Source organism: Anguilla rostrata, chromosome 8, assembly GCF_018555375.3.
Source record: "Anguilla rostrata isolate EN2019 chromosome 8, ASM1855537v3, whole genome shotgun sequence".
NCBI classification, from domain to species: Eukaryota; Metazoa; Chordata; class Actinopteri; order Anguilliformes; family Anguillidae; genus Anguilla; species Anguilla rostrata.
In genome coordinates, this window is record NC_057940.1 from 55546492 (window position 1) to 55567878 (window position 21387).

Here is a 21387-nt window from a genome sequence, read left to right on the forward strand (position 1 = left end):
GCAGTCTGGGCTGGGGTGCAGTTTCACACAGCCAAGCATCAGGCCCAGGACTCTAGGGACAGTGGAGCTGGAACACAGCCATCCATCTTGGCTCACTACCTGGAACACTGTCATCCATCTTGGCTCCCCAACCAGAGCACTGTCATCCATGGCTGTGATAGCAGGCTGTGGGGCCCCTCCACACACTGGAACAGCAGAATGAGCAGCCCAGGACTAGAACAGCAGAATGAGCAGCCTGACGCTAGAACAGAAGAATGAGCAGCCTACCACTGGAACAGCAGAATGAGCAGCCTGCCACTGGAACAGCAGAATGAGCAGCCTGACACTGGAACAGCAGAATGAGCAGCCTGCAGAACACGAAACACCTGCCATTGGAACAGCAGAATGAGCAGCCTGACACTAGAACAGCAGAATGAGCAGCCTGACACTAGAACAGCAGAATGAGCAGCCTGACACTGGAACAGCAGAATGAGCAGCCTGCCACTGGAACAGCAGAATGAGCAGCCTGATACTGGAACAGCAGAATGGGCAGCCTGACACTAGAACAGCAGAATGAGCAGCCTGACACTGGAACAGCAGAATGAGCAGCCTGCCACTGGAACAGCAGAATGAGCAGCCTGATACTGGAACAGCAGAATGAGCAGCCTGACACTGGAACAGATATGAAAATACATTCCTGTTTTGGAGATTATTCACTCTTTCTTTGTAAACATCCAGCCTCCGACACATATCCACCAAACAGCACACTGCTGTTGGTAATTAAAGTGAATGTTTTTTCATCTCTGAACAGAGGCACTAAATGCTAGCCGCTATCCTTGATCTGTCCATCACACTTAACCATCACTGAGGCCTTCTGCAATCTGGGCTAGTGTTAAATATGCACACCCAGGCTCTGCTGTTTGGGAGGAAAAGAGCAGAGTGTGATTTACACTGAGGGAAAATGCTTGCCATGCTCAACTGCGTCGGCTGTAAAACCAGCTTATCTCGATAAACTGAAAGAGATTATGGGATGTTCTTGTCATATCTCTGGACACTGTGCTGTAATAAAAAAATATATACAGCACAATGCATCAATGACCAGCACTTTCATCAGATTTTATTCGGCACTAGACAGCATTTCATTACGCAGCAGATACAGCGATACCAACATTCTCTTAGTTCCAGAAAAGCCCCGTAAAGCAGTCGGTGTGGCCACTTTATTAGGTACGCCTGCTCGTTATTGCAAATAGCCTGCCCCTCTGAACAGCCAATCATGTGGCAGCAAACCAGCATATAAAGCATGAAGACACAGTGGAGAGGTTTAGCTGTTTGTTCGATCAAACGTTAAGATGGGGACGATGCGTGACCTAAGCGGCTTCGACCGAGGCGTGATTGTTGGCGCCAGACATGGCGGTTCCTGCATCTCAGAAATCTCTGCCATCCTGAGAGTCTGGAGTTCACAGAGAACGGTGCGATAAACAAAAAAACATCAGTTTTGTGACCAAATACGCCTCGTAACTGAGAGAGGAGAATGGACAGACTCATCTTTACAAGCTGTTCACTGATTATCTTTCCATCAAAAAAATATTCAGGGGTTGATTCATGAATTTTTATTATGGTGACAAGCGAACACTTTCATTAACAAGGGAAAACTGACTATGACAACCTCCAAATTCATACTCTTAAATTTGATAGAGACCCCCCCCCACTAAAATTGGTGGGCATATGGGCAGATGAGAATCTCATTTTTAAAACCCGTATTGTGCAGCCTTCTTAAAAATTCGAGGAAGAAACCTGGGTACTCATTCAGAGACAAAGCCTGGTTTCCCACATTCACCTGGAAGAGGTTAGTGGAGTCTGTTTATTTCTGCCCTTGTTTATAGACATGCTGCAGCTTCTACCCTGGAGACTTTAGACGTTGCCTAGCATACAGCTCTTAGATTTATAACTGCCCACAATTACAGCTCACATCATCACTGCATTTTATATTTAAAAAAGTAGTTTGGCCCTCTCTTTCCACAAGGAGAAATCAGCGCGGTTTTTTTTTTGCTTGTTTATGAAGCTCCCCTTATCTGTCATCTCTCTTGGTCCGGAATGCCGGAAGCCACCACACACGCTATCGGGACGGCCGAACGCTCCACAGACCTCGAGCCCGCACGGACCTCGGAAAAACCGGCTTTAAATTACGTGCCACTCGTATCTGGAACGAACCGCAAAACAGGATTGAAACTTGATTCTTTTGAGCAGAAGCTCCTCTCTCACGGTAACCACTCACAGCTGTGACAGGACAAGGTCACTAGAAGCGATGAAGTGTTTTCAGAAAAGTTTATTCGGAGGGAAGAGGTGTGAATCGAGAACTGGACTAACTATCACCACTCTGCGGGGCACTCCCAGTCTGGGATCATTTTTATCACTTAAATCCCCCTCTCATGCCCCCTCTCATGTACCTCCTGTGTCACTTTTCATTTTACATGTATCTCGACCCAGCAGTCATATTGTGCTATGTATCATTATCTTGATGTTGTAGCTTGTCATGCCTCCTAGTCTGACTTGGCATAGGTTAGGTCAGAGTAATGTTTACTGTGTGAACTGAACTTAATGTGTTCATGGCTATGAGTAACCGTTACAAAATGAGTATCGTACCTTATTGGACCTGTGTTTTGTAGTTGTTCCAATGACCTTTGGTATGCACTTATTGTACGTTGCTTTGGATAAAAGTATCTGCCAAATAAATGCACTGTAATGTACTGTAATGTAAATGTATTTAATGTAATGTAATTTACAGTATGTAAGAACAGAGAAAGGAGTGAAGGTGTGAATGATGATGTTTATTAGAGGTGAAGAGGTGCGATCAGAGAGATGTTCATTAAGAGTTGTGTGTGGGGATTTAGAACAACCCAACCTTACATGCAGAATTCAATGCCAAATTGTGCCTGTAAATGCTGAAGGGCAAAGTTTATGTCCTTTATCGGGTACGGCAGCCAGTGCCAAAACACACAAACAGCGTTCTGAACCGAGACTTCACACACTTCACGAGCCTGTTGTTCTGCCAGACCAGGCACACGCAATAACCCCTAAATGTGCAATACGGGGACACAGATTAAGCCCATTCTTAGACTAATTTCAACTTTGAGCAGAGATTCTCAATACAAAACTGAGTTTAGTCCAGGACTAAGCTAGATTTGCATCTGTGAAACAGGCCCGTAGTGCCTTATATGTAATTTCTGAAACTTCTCCGCAATTCTTCCGAATTTACGTTAACTGATATCACAGGGGGGCAAAGTGATGATGTTGTCTCAGGACAGATGATGATGATAATGATGATGAGGAGGATGGTCTTCATCGCCGGGCATGCGGAGCACGCAGTGGCTCTGTGCTCTAGGCAGATGCCAGTTTGATACGACTTCACCGGGCTGAGATACGCATGAGATAAACTGATAAACCCTGGGGGGGGGGTCAGACAGCCCCACCCAGGACACTACAGAGAACGCTTACAGTCAGCAACACCGTTTATTACCGCGACCAAACGCGGGAGCCATATTGGATATTTCAGCCAAACCATGAGACACGACACCTATGGCCTAATGAAATGTGGCTCAGCGCCACTTATAGACTGCGTGGTTTATATCACTTGGTAGCCTCTGATTTATTTTAAATAATAGCCACAGACAACTCCGGAACTGACTGTCACTCTTCAGGAAAATGAGCCAAAATGGCGACGAAAACGTAACACGTACAGCGAGTCAAAGTTTGAGCTCGAACACACGGGGAGCTGTTTACTTTTGTTTTACCACTGTGATAGAAAACAAGGTTTCTTACTGTGTTCAGCGACATGAAAATGTATGTTTATGTGTTTATAACAAAACTATGTATGTACCTAAATGTGCAAAATGGAAAGGTACTTCGAAGGAACAACCTTCGAGGAGGAAGAAAGAATGTGGATGAGCTGAGGGAGTCGATAACGATAGCGATCTGGGCATACCGCCAAGTTTCACCTGAAACAATCTTTGGTACAAGAGGAAGACAAGAGGCTTGGCACAGGTGTCTGAGAAGGTCACAAATATATAAACGTGACTTGAGGGATATACTTTGTAAATGGAGTAAAATTTGTAGTAAAAAGTACATTTTCTATAAGCATATAATCAGGTGGTATATGTATGACCATGCGAAGGGAGAATAAGAAGTTAGATTAAGATGGAACACACTGTAAAATCTATGACAACAAATTTTAATTTCACTTTAATAATGATTATTGACATCTTATCATCATTATGACAATGTGTTTAATGTGCACAACACGTTTTATGAATAGAGCACGTTGGAGGGTGCTTTGAGAATGCACGACAATATCATTAATATTCAACAACAGAATTCTACAGTCAAGAGTCAAATTAATTTCAATTTATCACGGCAGTGAAGACTTATTACACGCATATGTATTGACCAGGAGATGTCACTAGAGAGGAAGGTGTCAAATGCCCCAAATGTGAAAGGTCTCAAACTTTTTATACTTGGTCCGGGCAGAAGGGGTCCTGTTCTACGTCCTACCCAGTATCTGTGGAATTTTACTGTAGCATTTTTGAATAATCCCATTTATTCGAATACAAGCGAATTTAAAATTATGAAAAATTTAAAAATTCATATTACAGTAAAATTCCACAGAAACTGGGTTGAACATTGAACAGGAGCCTATCTGCTACGAACAAGTGCCAAAACTTTGGGACCTTTCAAATTTGGGGAGAAATTCTAATCGAAATGTTCATTTTTTAAAATATATTATCTTGTAATGGATTACATAGAAGGTTTGAAGTGTCAAAAGTCGGAGATCTTTCAATTTTGAGGCCAAATTGCCATGCAATATGTCCATTTTTCAATAGGCTTTTATTACTGTATTTGCTAATATAGACAATTTGGAGTTTTATATGCATACGTTGCCGTGATATTTAATTCACACCATGGCAGATGTCCATTGGTTCCTGTTCTCTCTCACGCACGTGATGCAATGTTGAGACTATTAGATTTTGAGGAGAAAACAAAATGCGTGACACTTCGGTATCTGATAGTACAGCCTAAAAAAGACATGTGAAGTGAACATAATTTCTTATTTTTATTTTCACATTACCACCATTGTTAAATTTCTCTCTTGGGCCGTATCTCACTTTTAGAAGCACATTACATCGTTACAACTCCAGCGTCGTATTTCAAGACGTTCATTAAAGTAGCAATCCGAGCTCATCTGAAAGCAACTGCGCACGAATTCCTCACGCTGGTGACGTAAGCAGGTTGCTTCCTCTGCTTTAGGGAGCGGGTGTGTGAGTGCGTGGGAGCCGCTAGATCTTGTTCGGAGGTAAACATTAAAACTCAAGCTCCACATTAACACGCAGAATATCTGTGCAGAGCTCTCAGCGACCTCCGTTTGACCGAAATTCGCATTCAGAGTTCAGCCATGGCGAAAAACATTACCCTGTACTGGGGCTCCGGCTCGCCCCCGTGCTGGCGCGTTATGATCGCCCTGGAAGAGAAGGGTTTGCAAGGATATAACGGCAAACTTCTCTCCTTCGAGAAGCAGGAGCACAAGTCCAAAGAAGTCATGGACATCAACCCGCGGGGACAGGTAGCGAAGCGCTAACGGCTAGCTGAAGTGCTGCACACATCTTGTGTTTAAATGGCGGACGGTGCGGAGCGTGTTTTAGTATGGCTTCCCACATAACTTTCTGCAGAAGCATCGCCAGTCCACTGTTCAGTCTTTCGGTGCAACGAGAGAAATTATGCAAAGGGAACTCGTACTCTGGTTTGAATTACAGTCATTGCAGCATCTCCAACCTTGTCATAAGTGAGCTATTTTGCTCACTCGCTAAACAATTTATATTTGAATAATTTGTTCGTACTGCTGTGGGCGGTGAGTAAAATACCGTGCTGAAAATTCAAACGTGGCAATAAGTCAATTTGGTTAAAAATGCATTTTTAAAAATGTATCAAACTAGTGTTATTCCACAGAGCTGTTGCATAGGTCTGTTTGTACAGTAGCCTAGGTGACACTTGTTCGGAAGTTCCCTTGACGATTGGACTTGTTAGTCAGTTTTATAACTTGCTAACAAGGTGTTTTGCTTAACGCTCGCGTGATTCTTTAGTATTCACGACGGTATTAATATCACGTAATGATTGTTCGGTCTCAGGACCGGACGAGAATGCTCCTCGAGGGTTGCACTTAGACGGGCAAAAACGGTTCTCTATTGACTTAAAGTTAACGTTTCCATGTTATCTTTGGCTGGGTTGCACTTGGGGACTGCTGTTCACCGTTCCAGTTTTTTTGTTGTTTTTTTGATTTTATAAACTGCTGTGTCATGCTTACCCGTGTTTTTTTAATTTATTCCTTTAGCTGCCCGCCTTCAAGCACGGAAACAACGTAGTGAACGAGTCTTACGCTGCGTGCCTGTACCTGGAGGTAAGGTACTTGCGACCTTTTTTACCGGACAGAGAGCCGGTTTTACTGGTAGGCTATTACACGCCCGTGTGGAGTGCCTGCCAAAAGTTTTCACCCCATGTAACTCTCAATAATGAGTCAAATGGAGTATTTAAATATCATCATAAATGCCGTTCAGTCCGTAATTTTGACAGTGACACAATTTTTGGGTTCAGGTTTCACTCCTGTTACCTTGGAAATTTCGGCAGGTGGGGCTCAGTGTTACTAAAGAGACGCTGTCCACAGAAAGAATGGATGGTGCGCCTTTTAAGAGCGTGCGTGTGCTGCCCCCTAAAGGACACACGCAGGACTGCACCCAATTAGAACAGCATTCAGAACACATACTGGTGACAGCTGCGTAAATACGGTCATTAAATATTGTAAAGTGTTCAGTAAACATGCTTTGGGTGAATATTGGCCGGTTGTTGAACCTTAAGCATTCCGGTTGGTTGCAGAGCCAGTTCCGATCACAGGGAACGCCGCTGCTGTTGGGCGGGGCGGAGGAGCAGGCTCGGATGTACCAGCGCATGTTTGAGGCCCAGACTCTCCTGCAGAAACTCAGTAAGCACACCCCCACCCCCCCAGCAGCACACCCCCACCCCCCCCCACCTGTAACACTCCCCTCACCTGTAACGCCCCCCCCCCCCACCTGTAACACTCCCCCTTCACCTGGAACGCCCCCCCCACCTGTAACACTTCCCCTTCACCTGTAACGCCCCCCCCCACCTGTAACACTCCCCCTTCACCTGTAACGCCCCCCCCACATGTAACACTTCCCCTTCACCTGTAACGCCCCCCCCACCTGTAACACTCCCCCTTCACCTGTAACACCCCCCCACGTGTAACACTCCCCCTTCACCTGTAAAACCCCCCATCTGTAATGCCCCCTTCACCTTTAACACCCACCCCTCACCTGTAGGTGGATGGATGGATGGATGATGAAAAAGATGCCATCTTTATCCTGCAGGTGATGTCATCTACTACACATGGCGTGTTCCTGAGGCAGAGAGGCATGATTCTGCAGTGCAGAGGAACAAAGAGGCTCTGACTACAGAACTGAAGCTGTGGGAACAATGTCTGCAACAGGTACGCACACCTGACACAGGTACACACACCTGAGACAGGTACACACTCTCCTGAGACAGGTACACACGCACACACACACCTGAGACAGATAAACACACACCTGTGACAGGTACACACACCTGAGACAGGTACCCATTCACCTGAGACAGGTACACACACCTGAGACAGGTATGCACACCAGACACAGGTACACACACCTGAGACAGGTACACACTCACCTGAGACAGATAAACACACCTGAGACAGGTACGCACACCTGACACAGGTACACACACCTGAGACAGATACACACTCACCTGAGACAGGTACACACTCACCTGAGACAGATAAACACACCTGAGACAGGTATGCACACCTGACACAGGTACACACACCTGAGACAGGTACACACTCTCCTGAGACAGGTACATTACATTACATTACATTACAGGCATTTGGCAGACGCTCTTATCCAGAGCGACGTACAACAAAGTGTATAACCATAACCAGGAACAAGTATGACGAAACCCCTAGAGAGAAGTACCGGTCCAAGTACAGGGAACAACCGCATAGTTCAACTTGGACCCTGATGGTTAAACTGATTAACACTAACAACGAGAACGGCAACAACGCAATCTATGGAAAAATAAAAATAAATTAAAGTACAAGTAGTCGTTAAGACAGGTACACACGCACACACACACCTGAGACAGATAAACACACACCTGAGACAGGTACCCATTCACCTGAGACAGGTACACACACTTGTGACAGGTACACACACCTGCGATAGGTGCACACACTGGCGACAGGTACACGCACTTGTAACGGGGACACACACCTGCAGAATGTGCATAAATACATACCCACCCACACAGTTGCAGAAGGTTCTGTACACACACACACACACCGATATTACAATGTGTAAATGCTACATGAAAAAGTTGTGTAATTCGCTCTGGATCAGACCGTCTACTAAATGCCTGTGATGTAATGTAATCATGTTGTGCTGGGAAAGTAGACTGCACATGTGTGGACCCCAGTTTTAGCCCATTAACCCCAGAAGTCCCCGGCAGCCTCCATCCATCGGGCCGGTCCTCAGAAATCTAAAATCTCCTTCATCACGCTCTACGATTGTCTGGGCCAATCAGAGATGTGCACTAATACTGAAATAGTATTTCTAAAAAACAAAACAAAGTGGGCTATTTTGAGCAGGCATTTCTTCCTTTTTCCAGGTAGGGGAGGGTTCGTTCTTGGCCGGGAAGTCCTTCTCATTGGCTGACGTCATTGTCTTCCCTGTCATCGCCTACGCAGTACGCTTTGGGTGAGTACTTGCATTCTGCTTTGTATTGGATGATGGAGTGGGGGGGTGGGGTGGGGGGGGTTTACATAATGACCCCAGAGGTTAGTAGTGCTGCTGTTTTTCCTCTGTAATCGGGGGGGGGGGGGGGGGGCTGATTTAGACCTGGTTCGCCAGATGAGTAGGATCCGGCCAATCGGTGACATCCCTGACCAGTCGGGTGACCTGCATCAGCCAATGAACCGTCGGTTAGAGGAGAAAAGCAGCAGTCCTGGAGGGTCAGGCTGTGTTTCCCTGCTGTAGTGTATCTCACTGAGTGCAGGCTGGTGCTGGCCCTGACCCTGCTGCTGTCTCCCTGTGCAGGCTGTCTCTGGAGAGATACCCCCGCTTGGGGCAGTACTACTCCCTGCTGAAGGACCGCCCCAGCATCAAGGCCTCCTGGCCCCCCCACTGGCTGGAGAACCCCCAGGGCATGGACACTCTGAAGGATCTCTGAGCCGCCGTCAGCCCGGCTGCCCGCCCGCTCTTCCGTATGCCAGTCTGCCACTCTGCCCGCCCATCTGCCACTCTGCCTGCCTGCCTGCCCGTCCCTGTCTGCCATTCTGCCCGCCTGCCTGTCCCTCTGTCTGCCAGTCTGCCCGCCTGCCCGTCCCTCTGTCTGCCAGTCTGCCCGCCTGCCCGTCCCTCTGTCTGCCAGTCTGTCCGCCTGCCCATCCCTCTGTCTGCCAGTCTGCCCGCCTGCCCGTCCCTCTGTCTGCCCGCCTGCCCGTCCCTCAGTCTGCCCGCCTGCCCGTCCCTCTGTCTGCCCGTCCCTCAGTCTGCCCGCCTGCCCGTCCCTCTGTTGCCCGCCTGCCCGTCCCTCAGTCTGCCCGCCTGCCCGTCCCTCTGTCTGCCCGCCTGCCCGTCCCTCTGTCTGCCCGTCCCTCAGTCTGCCCGCCTGCCCGTCCCTCTGTCTGCCCCTGCTGTCCCTCTGTCTGCCAGTCTGCCCGCCTGCCCGTCCCTCTGTCTGCCTGTCTGCCCGCCTGTTCGTAGCCATATAGAATGCAGCGTGAAGTGCATCTCTCTGCAGCCGTAACCCTAAACTCACCATATGCTCAGTACCTGTACACAGGGTCTTAACAATGAGTGCTAGGCCTACACCTGTGTGCTGTTTAGTGTGTCCAATGTACAGCATAAATGTTCTGAGTAAACTGCTTTAATAAAAAAGATAATTGTCTCTTTCATTCTGTTCGTGTTCATCCGTGCATGCACACGTGTATGTGAACCATTTACACACAGGCGTATGTGCTGAAGCGTGTGCTCATACACACCAGCCACACACACGCGTGCACACGCCAGGCACGCTCTGACGCTTTTGCAATACGAGCCCGAATGGCGGGAAACAGGATCCGGGCTGAGAAGTAGCCGGGCGTAAGCGTCAGCGCAGACATCACCTGGAGACCCCGCCGCCTGAAGTGTGTGCGCTCGTTTGCTACGTCCAGTGCGGCTCGCCGGCGCACTGTCCCGCGATTATGAAAGCGAATCGCCTGCTAGTTCATGGCCAGAATGCTCACGACTAGTCAGGGGCATGGTCAAGCACCACGACGTTACGTGAGCGCTTCAGAACAAAAAACGGGACTGAACTGAACTAGTATGCAAGTAATCACGCCCTTTATAATTATGCATACTGCATACGTTTACTTCTTTGCCCCTTTGCCAAGGTCCGTATCCCCAGAGCACATCCACTTTGCACAACAAAAAAACAGCGGACTGTTCAGTTGAACCTTGCAGAACGGATGGCTCATTCTGCCCACTGAGTAAGCTGAGATGGTTATCCTGCTGATAAAATGGTGGGTATATCCACCTGACTACCAAAATACCCAATGCACAAAATAGGCTACTCAATAGCAATACTATCATATAGCCAGCTCTCCCCAAATAGGCAGTTTTAGCGAGTAGCCTAGGCCTTATAGCCTACATTTATTTTCATTTGCAGTATGAAATTGTGCGCATTTTTAATCAAAATTATTTGTGGATACGTGCACTTCCTTCTCCGCACTCGAATTCATGGTAAATATCTGCAATGCTTAGATTGTAAACAAAATTGAAGTGTAGGTTTTGTTTTTGCTGGTTATTCTGAAAGTTAACAAGGTAGATAACAGACTGGTGTATCTTGTTTGTTAAGTGTAGACTAGCTACTTGGTGATTAAAACGGATTTTAAATTGATAAATTGAATTTATGATTTAATCCCCCTAACACGGTATGAAGATGCTGTGTGTTAAGCTACTTGCCATTTGATTAGTCCGATCGCTGGCACGCTTGATACTAAAGGAAAATTACTAATGATTAGTTGAAAGTTGCTGCAGCTGATTTTGCTCAAGCAGTCTAAGTTGCTGTTAATAATAGCCGGCGTTCGTGGGGGCTGTTTATTCATCTCTCTTTAAAATGTTGCATAGATTAAATTACATGTTAATGAAATTGCCTACCGCGTACCCTGCATAACAGTAATAGCCTACATGAACTATCTTGCCTGTTTTATTTATTTATTTTTTCTCCTACTGAACTAAGTTTGGATAGACTGCAAACCATCTGATGGTCACATATTTTCCAATGGTGGCAACTGTTACCATGAATTAATTTCGTGTTCATTATAGCCTATGACTGATACATACAGCATGCTACATCTTAAACGGATAAATATTGACTGACATACACAGTAAAACGTCGGTTTTTAAATATTTTGACTGCGTTTTGTTATGGAGGAAATTAACACATATAGCTAAACACTACAGGTTCTAAGCTTCATTTTGATGTATAGGTTGCGGGGGTTTGAAAGAAATCCAGCTGCCACACCAGGCTTGTGTCTCGCTAGCTCCCGCACCTCCTCCTCGATGCGAGAGTTTCCCTGAGTGATAGCCGGGAACGGTCAGCTCTCAGCCGGCTTCCTGCTGTGCGCTGACTCGGTGGGGGCGACTACAGAATATAGCGATCACTTTTCAATAATGTGTAGTAAAGGAAAGTGAAATCAAAGTCCTATGTTGAAAACAGAATGGGCATTTTTATCTAGGCTAGTGGCCATCCACAATGATATGAATCGATCTGAAGAAAAATAATGGCTGACGCATTTTATTTGTTAAACATTTTGCAGCGCAGTGGCTCAAAATTTGTGTGTGTAACTGGTGCCCGCACCCTCTTTTCTTGCAGTTCAAGTCTTGCAAGTCATGTTCTTATTTGATGGAAAGAGGTGAGTCATTGAAGGTGAACAAAGAGGAAGTAGAAGAGAAGAAGGGGGAGAAGCAGAAAACTTTTTTCGAGAGAGATTTTTAAAAATCTACTCTTTTATTTTGCCTTTTTCAGTAGGCTAGTTTAATTACCAAAAAATATTTAAGCAAAAACGCATTAATGCTCAGTTTAGTAGTAATTTATTACCTTTTTTAAACGTTCTCTATATAAGTAGATATTATAAACAATCAAAGTGAAACCAATACAATGATTTGTAAGTACATTCTCTTTTATACTACCTACGTGAGTGTAATCATGTAATTCTATGAAGTATAACCACAGCATTTACTATCTACCGTTTGTTTTTCTGTACATATATATAAGTATATATATACTTTCTGCCTGTGAACAATAATTAAAGTCATCGTAACCGGTAGATTAAGCAAATGTGAGCCAAGTGCAACAGTCAAAAATGTATATTAGTAGTATATTTGTAAATACATAATTATTACCTGCGGTAAGATTTGAAGCTGGAGGCTTGTTTTTGAAAAATGCATCATTCTCTTTTCATTCCCACAGGACCATTTTGAATTTTATGTTTTGAGAACATATTTTTCTGTAACGGCCATGGCAGGGTGGATTGATTCCCGTGAGTAGTGACACAACTGTGTCTAAGTTATGTCTCTCCTGTGGGTTTAATGCAAACATTGAACATTAGTATATATTCACAATCAAAGAAAATGATACAAAATCAAGGGATTATTTCCTTTCCAAATACTTTGTATAGACTACTGCTTTAGCAAGTGCAAAAAGGGACTTTATTTTAAATTTAGTCTGAACTTTATTATATTGCAGTTTTTTCCCCCTTAATATTAGTATTATCTTATTTGCTTCTTAGTAGTTCATTGATTATGTGATGATATGGTAGATTATAGAAAGGAAGGAAGGAAAGGAGGACATTTTATATTTGTTTATTAGTTCTCTTGAGTGAGGAGACAGTTGAGGCTAAATGCTGACGGCTACCTATAACCGTGTGAACACCAATGAAATCTTTTTAAAGCTAAATTTTAGTAAGGGTGGCGTGGGATGCCCAGGGGTGAGGGAACAGGGGAGGAGGTGTAGAAGTCATAATTTGAAATGACTTTGTTTAAATACTAGAAGTATTAAAAAAATCCATTATTGGAACTTGAGGTTGCTATGAACTGTGGGAGCCATGACATAGCTGGGATTACAGAGACATGTCTTGGGGAGGAGAATGGGGATGAATATAATATAGAGGGGTACAAACTCATTAGGAAGGATAGATCCAGTAAGACAGGTGGGGGGTATGGCTCTCTATATAAATAAATAAAAATTATTGATTTAATGTGCAGGAAATTCCATAGATTTACCAGTTCAAGCCTAGTGAGGATATTTGATTTAAGCTTATAGGGGAACATTACATTACATTACATTTATTTAGCAGACGCTTTTATTCAAAGTGACATCCGAAAGTGCATATCATGGTCATTGGAACAACTATAAAACAAGGTTTGATAAGGTACAATAAGGACCATGAAAAGGACCTTACACTAGGCGTGTATTACTGGCCACAAGTTTCAGATGGCAGTGTGAATTCAGTGCTCTTGGGAACCATAAAACAAGCTTATCAGGGAGTGAGACTATTATTATGGGTGACTTCAAGTACCCTGCTATTAATTGGGAATTGATGACAGGACAAAGAAAAAGTGCGGCAGAATTTTTAGATGTTATAAATGACCTTTTTGGAACAGTATGTCAGTCAGCCCACAACAGGGAAATAAATTCTGGATCTGGTGCTATGTGGTGCTCCTGACATAATTTGTAGCATAGAGGTAATTGAGCCACTTTGGACTAGTGATCATTCTAGAGTTAGTTTTGATATATTTTGGCAAATTAACAAGGCCTCATCTATGGCCAGAATTTAACATTTTAGACATGCCAATTTTAACATGATGCGAGCAAATTTAAGTAATATTGACTGGGTGCAACTTCTTGATTGCAAGACTGTGAATGAAAAGTGTGTCAGGTTCAAAAGTGTTATTCTTGAGGGAAAAGTAAGTTGAAGAAGCGTTCTCCCCAGTGGACGAACAAAGCCATACGGGCGAGTTTGAGAAAAATAACTGTATAAGATATCTAAAAACTATAGCACTGAGAGTAATAAGGCTAAATATTGTAATATGTGATTATAACGGTTAAGGGTAGAAAAAAACTACAGGAAGCTAAGAGGCTCTTTACATGATGCAAAAAGTAATCCTAAAAGTCTCTTTCAATACTGTAGTAGGAAAATTAAAGTGAAGGAGTATGTCAGGAGGATGTCAGGTGTATCAGCAGTGAAGAAGGATCATTGCTTTATAAGAATAAAGATATTTCTGATGCTTTAAATAGTTACTTTGTTGAGAGCTTTACAAGAGAAGAGGTTACTATTAGAAATAAGGCAGTATTCCCAAGGGTACTCAAAGAGTTAGGTGAGATCATCTTTAAACCACTTGCAGGTAATTTGAGACAGTTTTTAAAAAGTGGAGAAATACCAGGGGACTGGAAACTAGGTAATATAATACCAATATATATAGAAAAGGGGACTGTACTGATCCAGGAAACTATTGCATCCCATGTAAAATACTGGAATCTATCATTAGAGACAAGTGAGAAGTGTTTCTTGAAAATAGAAACATCCTAAGGAATAACCAGAATTGTTTACGCAAGGGAATGTCATGCATGACAAACCTTCCTTTCTTTGAAGAAGCTACAAAGTGTTTTGACTGTAACAAGACTTATGATATTATATACTTTCCAAAAAGCATTCGATAAGGTACCACAGAGTCGTATTAGCAAAATGAAGACATATTTCAGAGTGGATTCAGAACTGGCAACAGAGTAGAACACAAAGAGTTGTAGGAGGGATATTATCTGAGCAGGGAACTGTGGGAAGTGAAGTCCCACAAGGATCAGTGCTGGGACCACTACTCTTCCTCATTTATATCAATGACCTTGACAGGGACATATAAAGTACATTAGTAAAATTTTAAGATGATATAAAACTGGGAGACCCAGCTAATAGTTTGGAATTTGTTAGACCACACTTGGATTTATTGTGTGCAGTTCTGGGGACCATACTACCAGAAATAAGCCGCGTTTCCACCAAAAGTCCTTTAGTTACTTTTCAAGGAACTAAAAGGTTCCTTCAGCCCATTGTTGTCTGCGTTTCCACCGTGGTCTAAAGTCCCGCAAAGATTAGGCAAATTAGCCCACTGACCTATGAAAAAGCGAGTAAAAGTACGGCAGTCTGAAAAAGCTAAAGGGACGATTACTAGAATTAACCTGTTATTTTACCCTGACAAAAAGTGTGGAAGGTGATTTCCAGTTTGCTTTTACTATATCACCAATGTGAATTACGCAGAACTACCGCATACCTCACATAACTGTATCAAATGTTTTGATTCAATTACAATGGGCTAACAAAGAAAATCCGGAAGAAAATATTCAGCAACCGAATTAAACCATTTGAATGTTTTAGTACGTAATATGCTGTCCCAGCACAAATGCTTAGCATTTTATAAAAACGAATACTAAGGCAAGAAAATAACAGAAGAGGTTCCAAGACGTTGGCAGGCTTTAACCAAAAGTAGGCTACTGCGCCGCATAACATACAAGTTTGATTTCAAGTTATTATGAAAATAAATCGGTTTGCTGCAGATTTTAAAAAATGGCGGTTGAAATAAAACACTGCAAGTAGTCGACCAATCAGAAATTTTCAGCGCTTGCACCCCACCCCAAAGGTTCCGGTACTTTTGGAAAGTACTACCCCCCCGAGCAGGAATTTTTTTGGGGGTAAAATAAAGCCCCCAGAACTTAATTTAGACCCTAGTTCCTGCGGTCGAAACGCACTGAGTTCCTCAAAAGGTTCCTAGTTCCGGGGTAAAGTTCCTGCGGTGGAAACGCGGCTATATATAGAGAATCTGATCGGGAAAATGTTCAAAGAAGAGCAACCAAATTGATTCCTTGTATGAAAGATAAAAGCTATGAGGAAAGACTTAAGATGCTTAATCTCTTCAAGCTTAGGCCTGTTCTTGACATCATGTTATGTTATGAATTCAATTTTAGTTAAATTAAATGGAGAAAATAATAAAAAGAAAAATATTAATACTAATAATAATACTTGTTTTTATTATGTGACTAAAGACCAGTGTAGCATACAGTATATATTAGAGAAGTTTAAACACAATGTTATTCTGATAAGCAAATGATAGCATCCTGATGCTATTTGTTTTGATGGAGAGATTATTTTATATTTGGAGTTTTACACAATACCGTATGTGGGTTCCACATTTTCTATTGTGCCTCATTGTGCATTAAGTAATGACTCACTGTGCTATTTCCAGGAGATGTGAAAACAGAGGATTTGCGGAGAAGAGCCAGTGCTGAATTTGAGCATCCCAACAGTACGTTAATACCCCCGAAAAAAAAAAACTAACTATTTATTTCTATGAACTGGCGAAACATATACAAAGGTCTAAAAAGTTAACTTTTTTATTTTAAAGTGCCATTCCTTGACCTTGTCTTTTAGTAAACATTTTGTCCCACTTTGCAGTGTCTGAGCTGAGGATTGTGCTGCTGGGGAAGTCTGGAGAACTGAGGAGTACAGTGGGGAACATCATCCTGGGGGCAGAGGTGCTTTCAGTGAAAGATCAGTGTGAGAGAGCACGAGGTCTGGTGAATGGGAAGCGTGTGGCTCTGATCAACACTCCAGACTTACTGGACCCCAAGCTCCCTGAAGGGAAATTAATCCATCAGATAGAGAGGTGTGTGACCCTGTCTGCCCCAGGTCCTCACGCATTCCTGCTGGTGCTGGAGAACGACAACATTACATCTGCGGGGAAAAAAAGATTTGAGAGAATCCTGCACTCTTTCAGTCCTGAGGCCTTCATGTACTCGATGGTACTGACCACACAGGGGAGTAAAAGAACTCGCTTTCACCTGTCTTATACCCAAGTTCTGCAAATGTGTAGTGGAAGGTGTTACAAGTTTCACAACACAGATGAGACTAATTACACCCAGGTTACTGAACTAATGGAGAAAATAGAGCAGATGGTGGGGGAGAATGAAGGAGGTTTCCTCAGCTGTGAGATGTTCAAGGAGCCAGAATCATCCACGGTTGGTGTGAGTCAGGTACCTCTGAGGAAGGCTGAACAGAAGGTGGAGAGGAAGGAGAAACCAAGGGCTCTATCTAAACAACGACAGGAAATTAAAGAAAAAAAAGGTAAGACAAGAATCAAAGAAAAGATATACTGAAATTAGTTTGTGTTACTAATGGTGAGAATTGATTTGATAGCTAAGTTACCCCTTAATGCTTCTAAAAATTGGATAAATAAAGAAAAACACTGAATACATAAAGATGTAGAAACCTGAGAGAAATTTCTTTTGTGAAGGCTTTTGCTTTGCTACAGAAAATACGGTTATAGCACTGTGAACCGATGCATAAAACATTGAAAACGTATCACTGATTATTCACAAACTGACAATTTGACAAAGTTCATTTCATATTTCAGATGTTAACTTTTGGCATGTAGCACTAAGGCAAGCAAACAAATGGATGGAAACTAGGCTGTGGAATTACACCTGAGTACTGATGAATGAAAGCTGAGGGTGTGCTGCAATGCATGCTGGGGAATGACTCTCAACAGGGCGAAAATGACAATAATGCAGTGAGATAAGTCACAAGACAACAGTCACAAGATAACGGACTCTTCTTCTTTATTTCCAGTGGCTGGGGGAGACAGACTGAACCTGGTGTTGTTTGGGAGGAGAGGAGCTGGGAAGACGTTCGCAGGAAACACCATCCTGGGACGGAGGGAGTCCAGTGTGGGTCCCGGCTCCTCTTCAGTGTGTGAGAGGAGAGAGGGAGAAGTGTGTGGTCGCCCCGTTACCGTGGTGGAAATGCCAGCTCTGTGTGATGCACAGCTCACTGCATCCGCTGTGTCTCGTCTCTTTACCTCTCTCTGTGGCCATGGAGTCCATGCCTTCCTCCTGGTCACTCCAGCTCCTCCCCTCACTGATGAAGACAAGGCAGAAATAACCAGGATTCAGGAGACATTTGGCTCAAGAGTCACTGATTACATGATAGTTATTTTTATCCATGAGAATCCAGCTGCTCAACCTGACATTCTGCAGCAAAGTAAGGACATTCAGGAGCTTCTGAGGATCTGTGGAAACAGGTACTTTGTTTTCTACAACCAGCACATTCTCAACAACCCAGCAGTTCCAAGGCTTCTGCAGGTCATAGAAGAGATAAAGAGAAAAACAAGAAGCTGCTTTTCCCTGGATATGTACTGGGAGGCACAGCTCAAGAGGAAGGTTCGAGAGCTGGAGGCCAGGCACAAGACTGAGCTGGAGGAGAAGGACAGGAAGATCAGAGAATTAGAAGAACGTATTAAGGGCACATCACAGGGTAAGTGGAGAGGTTCATCATTTCTTCATAAGGGTATATCGGTGGACAAGTGTGGAGAGGTTCATCATTTGTTTATTCTTGAGAAATGCTTCACTTCAAAAAGCATTATAATCCAGTGGTTCATTGTGTGTCAACAAGTCCTGTGTTCTGGCATCAAATGGATGAACGCATAATGATGAGAACAAGCCATTCAGTCCACTTAATCCTTCAGACGTTCCATTAATCTACAAAACTCTACCTACATATTCGAACCATGCCAGAGAAGTCTAAGCATGCCGGTGAATTCTGTCCAACAAAGCAATTTAGAATCACCTGTCTTAGTCAGTGGTTTCCACCTCGCATGTTCCATGTTTGTGAAAACATGATGAACAGTCATGATGGACGGATGTATGCCATTTATTTATATGCACCCTTCTTTTAGCAATTCTTTCCCAGCACCTATATATTGTGACAATGTCTACATAACCCCCACAAGATTGTGGTGAAAGATCAATGTTAATTTAATCTGTTTTTTTTTAATTACAAATGGCATATATACCACAGGTGTCACAATTCAGTTCTCGACAGATAAAGGCACTCCTGGTTGGTTGATGGTGGAATCGGTTGATTGCTGGTATTCAATGTGTTTCAGCACCAGAGATTTATTTAATCACTGACTAGCTGATGAGTCCACACACCTTGTTTTCAAGGTCTTCACTGGCAGCTCATTTAAAGGAAACAATACCTGCTGACACTGCTGTGCTTTAGGACTTTGACACCCCTGAGAAGGCTTTTTATGATGGCCTTGATTCTCCGGATTTTCTCTCTGAGTTGTACTGTGTGTCTTTATTTGGCAGGCGCTGGGGGTAAAGACCAGAGCTCTGACTGTGTGAGGATAGTGCTCGTGGGGAAGACAGGAAATGGGAAAAGTGCCACAGGAAACACCATACTGCAGAGGGAGGAGTTCCAGTCGCGGAGCAGTATGAAATCAGTGACGACCTGCTGTAAGAAAGGAGAAGGGGAAGTAGCTGGCAGGCGCGTTGCTGTAGTTGACACGCCGGGTCTCTTTGACACATCATTTTCTAAGGAGGAGGTCCAGCAGGAAATAGCCAAATGCATCTCCTTGTTGGCCCCAGGACCTCATGTGTTTCTCCTAGTGCTACAGATTGGAAGAATCACGAAGGAGGAGAAGGACACATTGCAGCTCATTAAGAGCACCTTTGGTAAAACGGCTGAAATGTTCACCATAGTCATATTCACAAGAGGGGATGATCTTAGAAATGAATCCATTGAAAGCTTCATTCAACAAGGTGACCCTGTAATCCAGAATCTGATTCAAGACTGTGGAAACAGGTTTCATGTCTTCAATAATAAGGACATGAGCAATCGCACCCAAGTGTCTGAGCTGCTGGATAAGATAGACGTGATGGTTCGGAGGAATGGAGGAGGCTGTTACACCAATGAGATGTTCCAGGAGGCAGAATTTACCATAAGGAAAGAGTACGAAAGAATAATGAGTGAGAAAGAGGAAGAGATGCAGAGAGAGAAGGAGACGCTGGAGGCAAAACATGAAGCGGAGATGAAAGAGATGAGGAGGACGATGGAAGAGCAGAGACGCAAAGCAGAAGAAGAAATAATGCTTCAGGAAAAAAAGCTGAAAGACAAAGAAGAACATTTAAGGATGGAGCTAGAAGAGTGGAAGAAAAAAGAGAAGGAAAAAAAAGAGAGGAGAGACAGGGAAGACATAAAGAGGAAGGCAAGACAAGAATCAGCGTGGAAGAGCAAAATAGGTGAGATTGAGGAAAGTAAAAGGAAACTGGAAGAGGAGTTGAAACGTAGGGAAGAGAAAGAGAAGAGGAGGGCGGAAAGCGAGGGGAAACAGAGGGAAGAGCTGATGGAAAAACAAAAAAGAGAAAAGAGAGAATTCGAGGCAAGGCAAGCAGAAGAAAAGAAAAAGAGGAATCAAGAGGAGCAGGAGAGGAAAAACAATGAGGCAAGACAAAGACTTGAGTGGGAACGGAGAATTAAAGAGGCAGAAAATGAGAAAAAAGAGGTACAGGAAGACATTAAGAAAAGAGCTAAGCAATGGGAGAAGGAAAAGGAAAAGGAACAGAAAAGGAAAGAGAAGGATGAGCAGTCCAGGAGACAGAAAGAAGAGAAAGAGAGAACAGAGTATGCATTGAAAGAACGCAAAATGCGGGAAGAGTTTGAAAAAGTAATGCAACAAGAAAGACAAAAGGGAGAGAATGAAAGGAGATCTAAAGAGCAACTAGAAAGGGAGCTTGAAGAAATGCAAAGGCAGCTGAAAAAACAACAAGAGCAGTTAGATAAGGAAAGAAAAGAGGAGGCAGACAGAAGATCTAAGGAGGACGCAGAGAGAAAAGAGGAGCAGAGGAAAAGGCTGGAATTGTTACAGAAGGAACTTGAGAAGGAACGTGGAGAACTTCAGAAGAGTAAGATTGATGAAGAGGCTAGGAAAACAAAAGTAGCGAAAACATTGAAAGACATGGAGGAAACATATCATAAAATCATTTTTGAAAATAATCAGAAACATGAAGAAGCTGCCAGAAAAACAGCAGAGGAATTTAATAACTTTAAGGAGGAACAGGGAAGAAAGCTAACTCAATTACAAGAACAGCTTCAGCGCCATACTGAACATTATGCAAATGAATTGCGGGAGAAAGACGCAAAAATTCACAGATTGGAAAGCAAAAAATGTTTAATAATGTAGCGCTGAAACAGGCATGTGTTCATGTACTAGGCCATGGAATGTACAATTACTTCTGTGTCGATCAAGTTTTCCATGTGGAATGCTCCAATGGACAGAAGACTGCCTTGTGAAAACATGAATTTTGGGCCCTTTATTAGCAGATGCTTTCCCCACATTTTTGTTTGAATTTTTAATGGTCAATCATGCATGCTCACCCTGCAAG

General features: G+C 43.5%; 2 protein-coding genes across 3 annotated transcripts in view; both read left to right on the forward strand.

The window, feature by feature from the left end:
- Window positions 1-5016: 5016 nt before the first annotated feature.
- Window positions 5017-9482, forward strand: gstr (glutathione S-transferase rho). 2 transcript variants are annotated; one of them, XM_064349054.1, is made up of 6 exons: window positions 5017-5593; window positions 6359-6424; window positions 6898-7003; window positions 7410-7528; window positions 8743-8831; window positions 9171-9482. In XM_064349054.1, the coding sequence occupies exons 1-6, from the start codon at window positions 5426-5428 to the stop codon at window positions 9301-9303; spliced, it is 681 nt and encodes a 226-aa protein (XP_064205124.1). In that variant the 5' UTR covers window positions 5017-5425; the 3' UTR covers window positions 9304-9482. The 2 variants fall into 2 exon arrangements, with proteins under 2 accessions (XP_064205124.1, XP_064205125.1); XM_064349055.1 differs by lacking the exon at window positions 5017-5593 and adding an exon at window positions 5855-5878.
- A 282-nt stretch (window positions 9483-9764) lies between these two features.
- The window catches only part of LOC135260429 (uncharacterized), a 38281-nt gene continuing 26658 nt past the window's right edge, over window positions 9765-21387 (forward strand). Inside the window, exons 1-5 of the mRNA XM_064345643.1 lie at window positions 9765-12283; window positions 12589-12658; window positions 16410-16469; window positions 16619-17287; window positions 17792-18475. Of these exons, the coding sequence (XP_064201713.1) occupies window positions 12637-12658; window positions 16410-16469; window positions 16619-17287; window positions 17792-18475 (1435 nt within the window). The 5' untranslated portion in view covers window positions 9765-12283; window positions 12589-12636. The remainder of the gene's footprint in view (window positions 12284-12588; window positions 12659-16409; window positions 16470-16618; window positions 17288-17791; window positions 18476-21387) is intronic.

What these genes read in the sequence shown, in the direction of transcription:
- gstr (XM_064349054.1), top strand. Translation starts at nt 5,426, where the DNA reads ATGGCGAAAAACATTACCCTGTACTGGGGCTCCGGCTCGCCCCCGTGC. An exon ending in GACTCTCCTGCAGAAACTCA is followed by an intron (nt 7,004 to 7,409) that starts GTAAGCACACCC and finishes TTTATCCTGCAG; the next exon opens with GTGATGTCATCTACTACACA. An exon ending in GCCTACGCAGTACGCTTTGG is followed by an intron (nt 8,832 to 9,170) that starts GTGAGTACTTGC and finishes CTCCCTGTGCAG; the next exon opens with GCTGTCTCTGGAGAGATACC.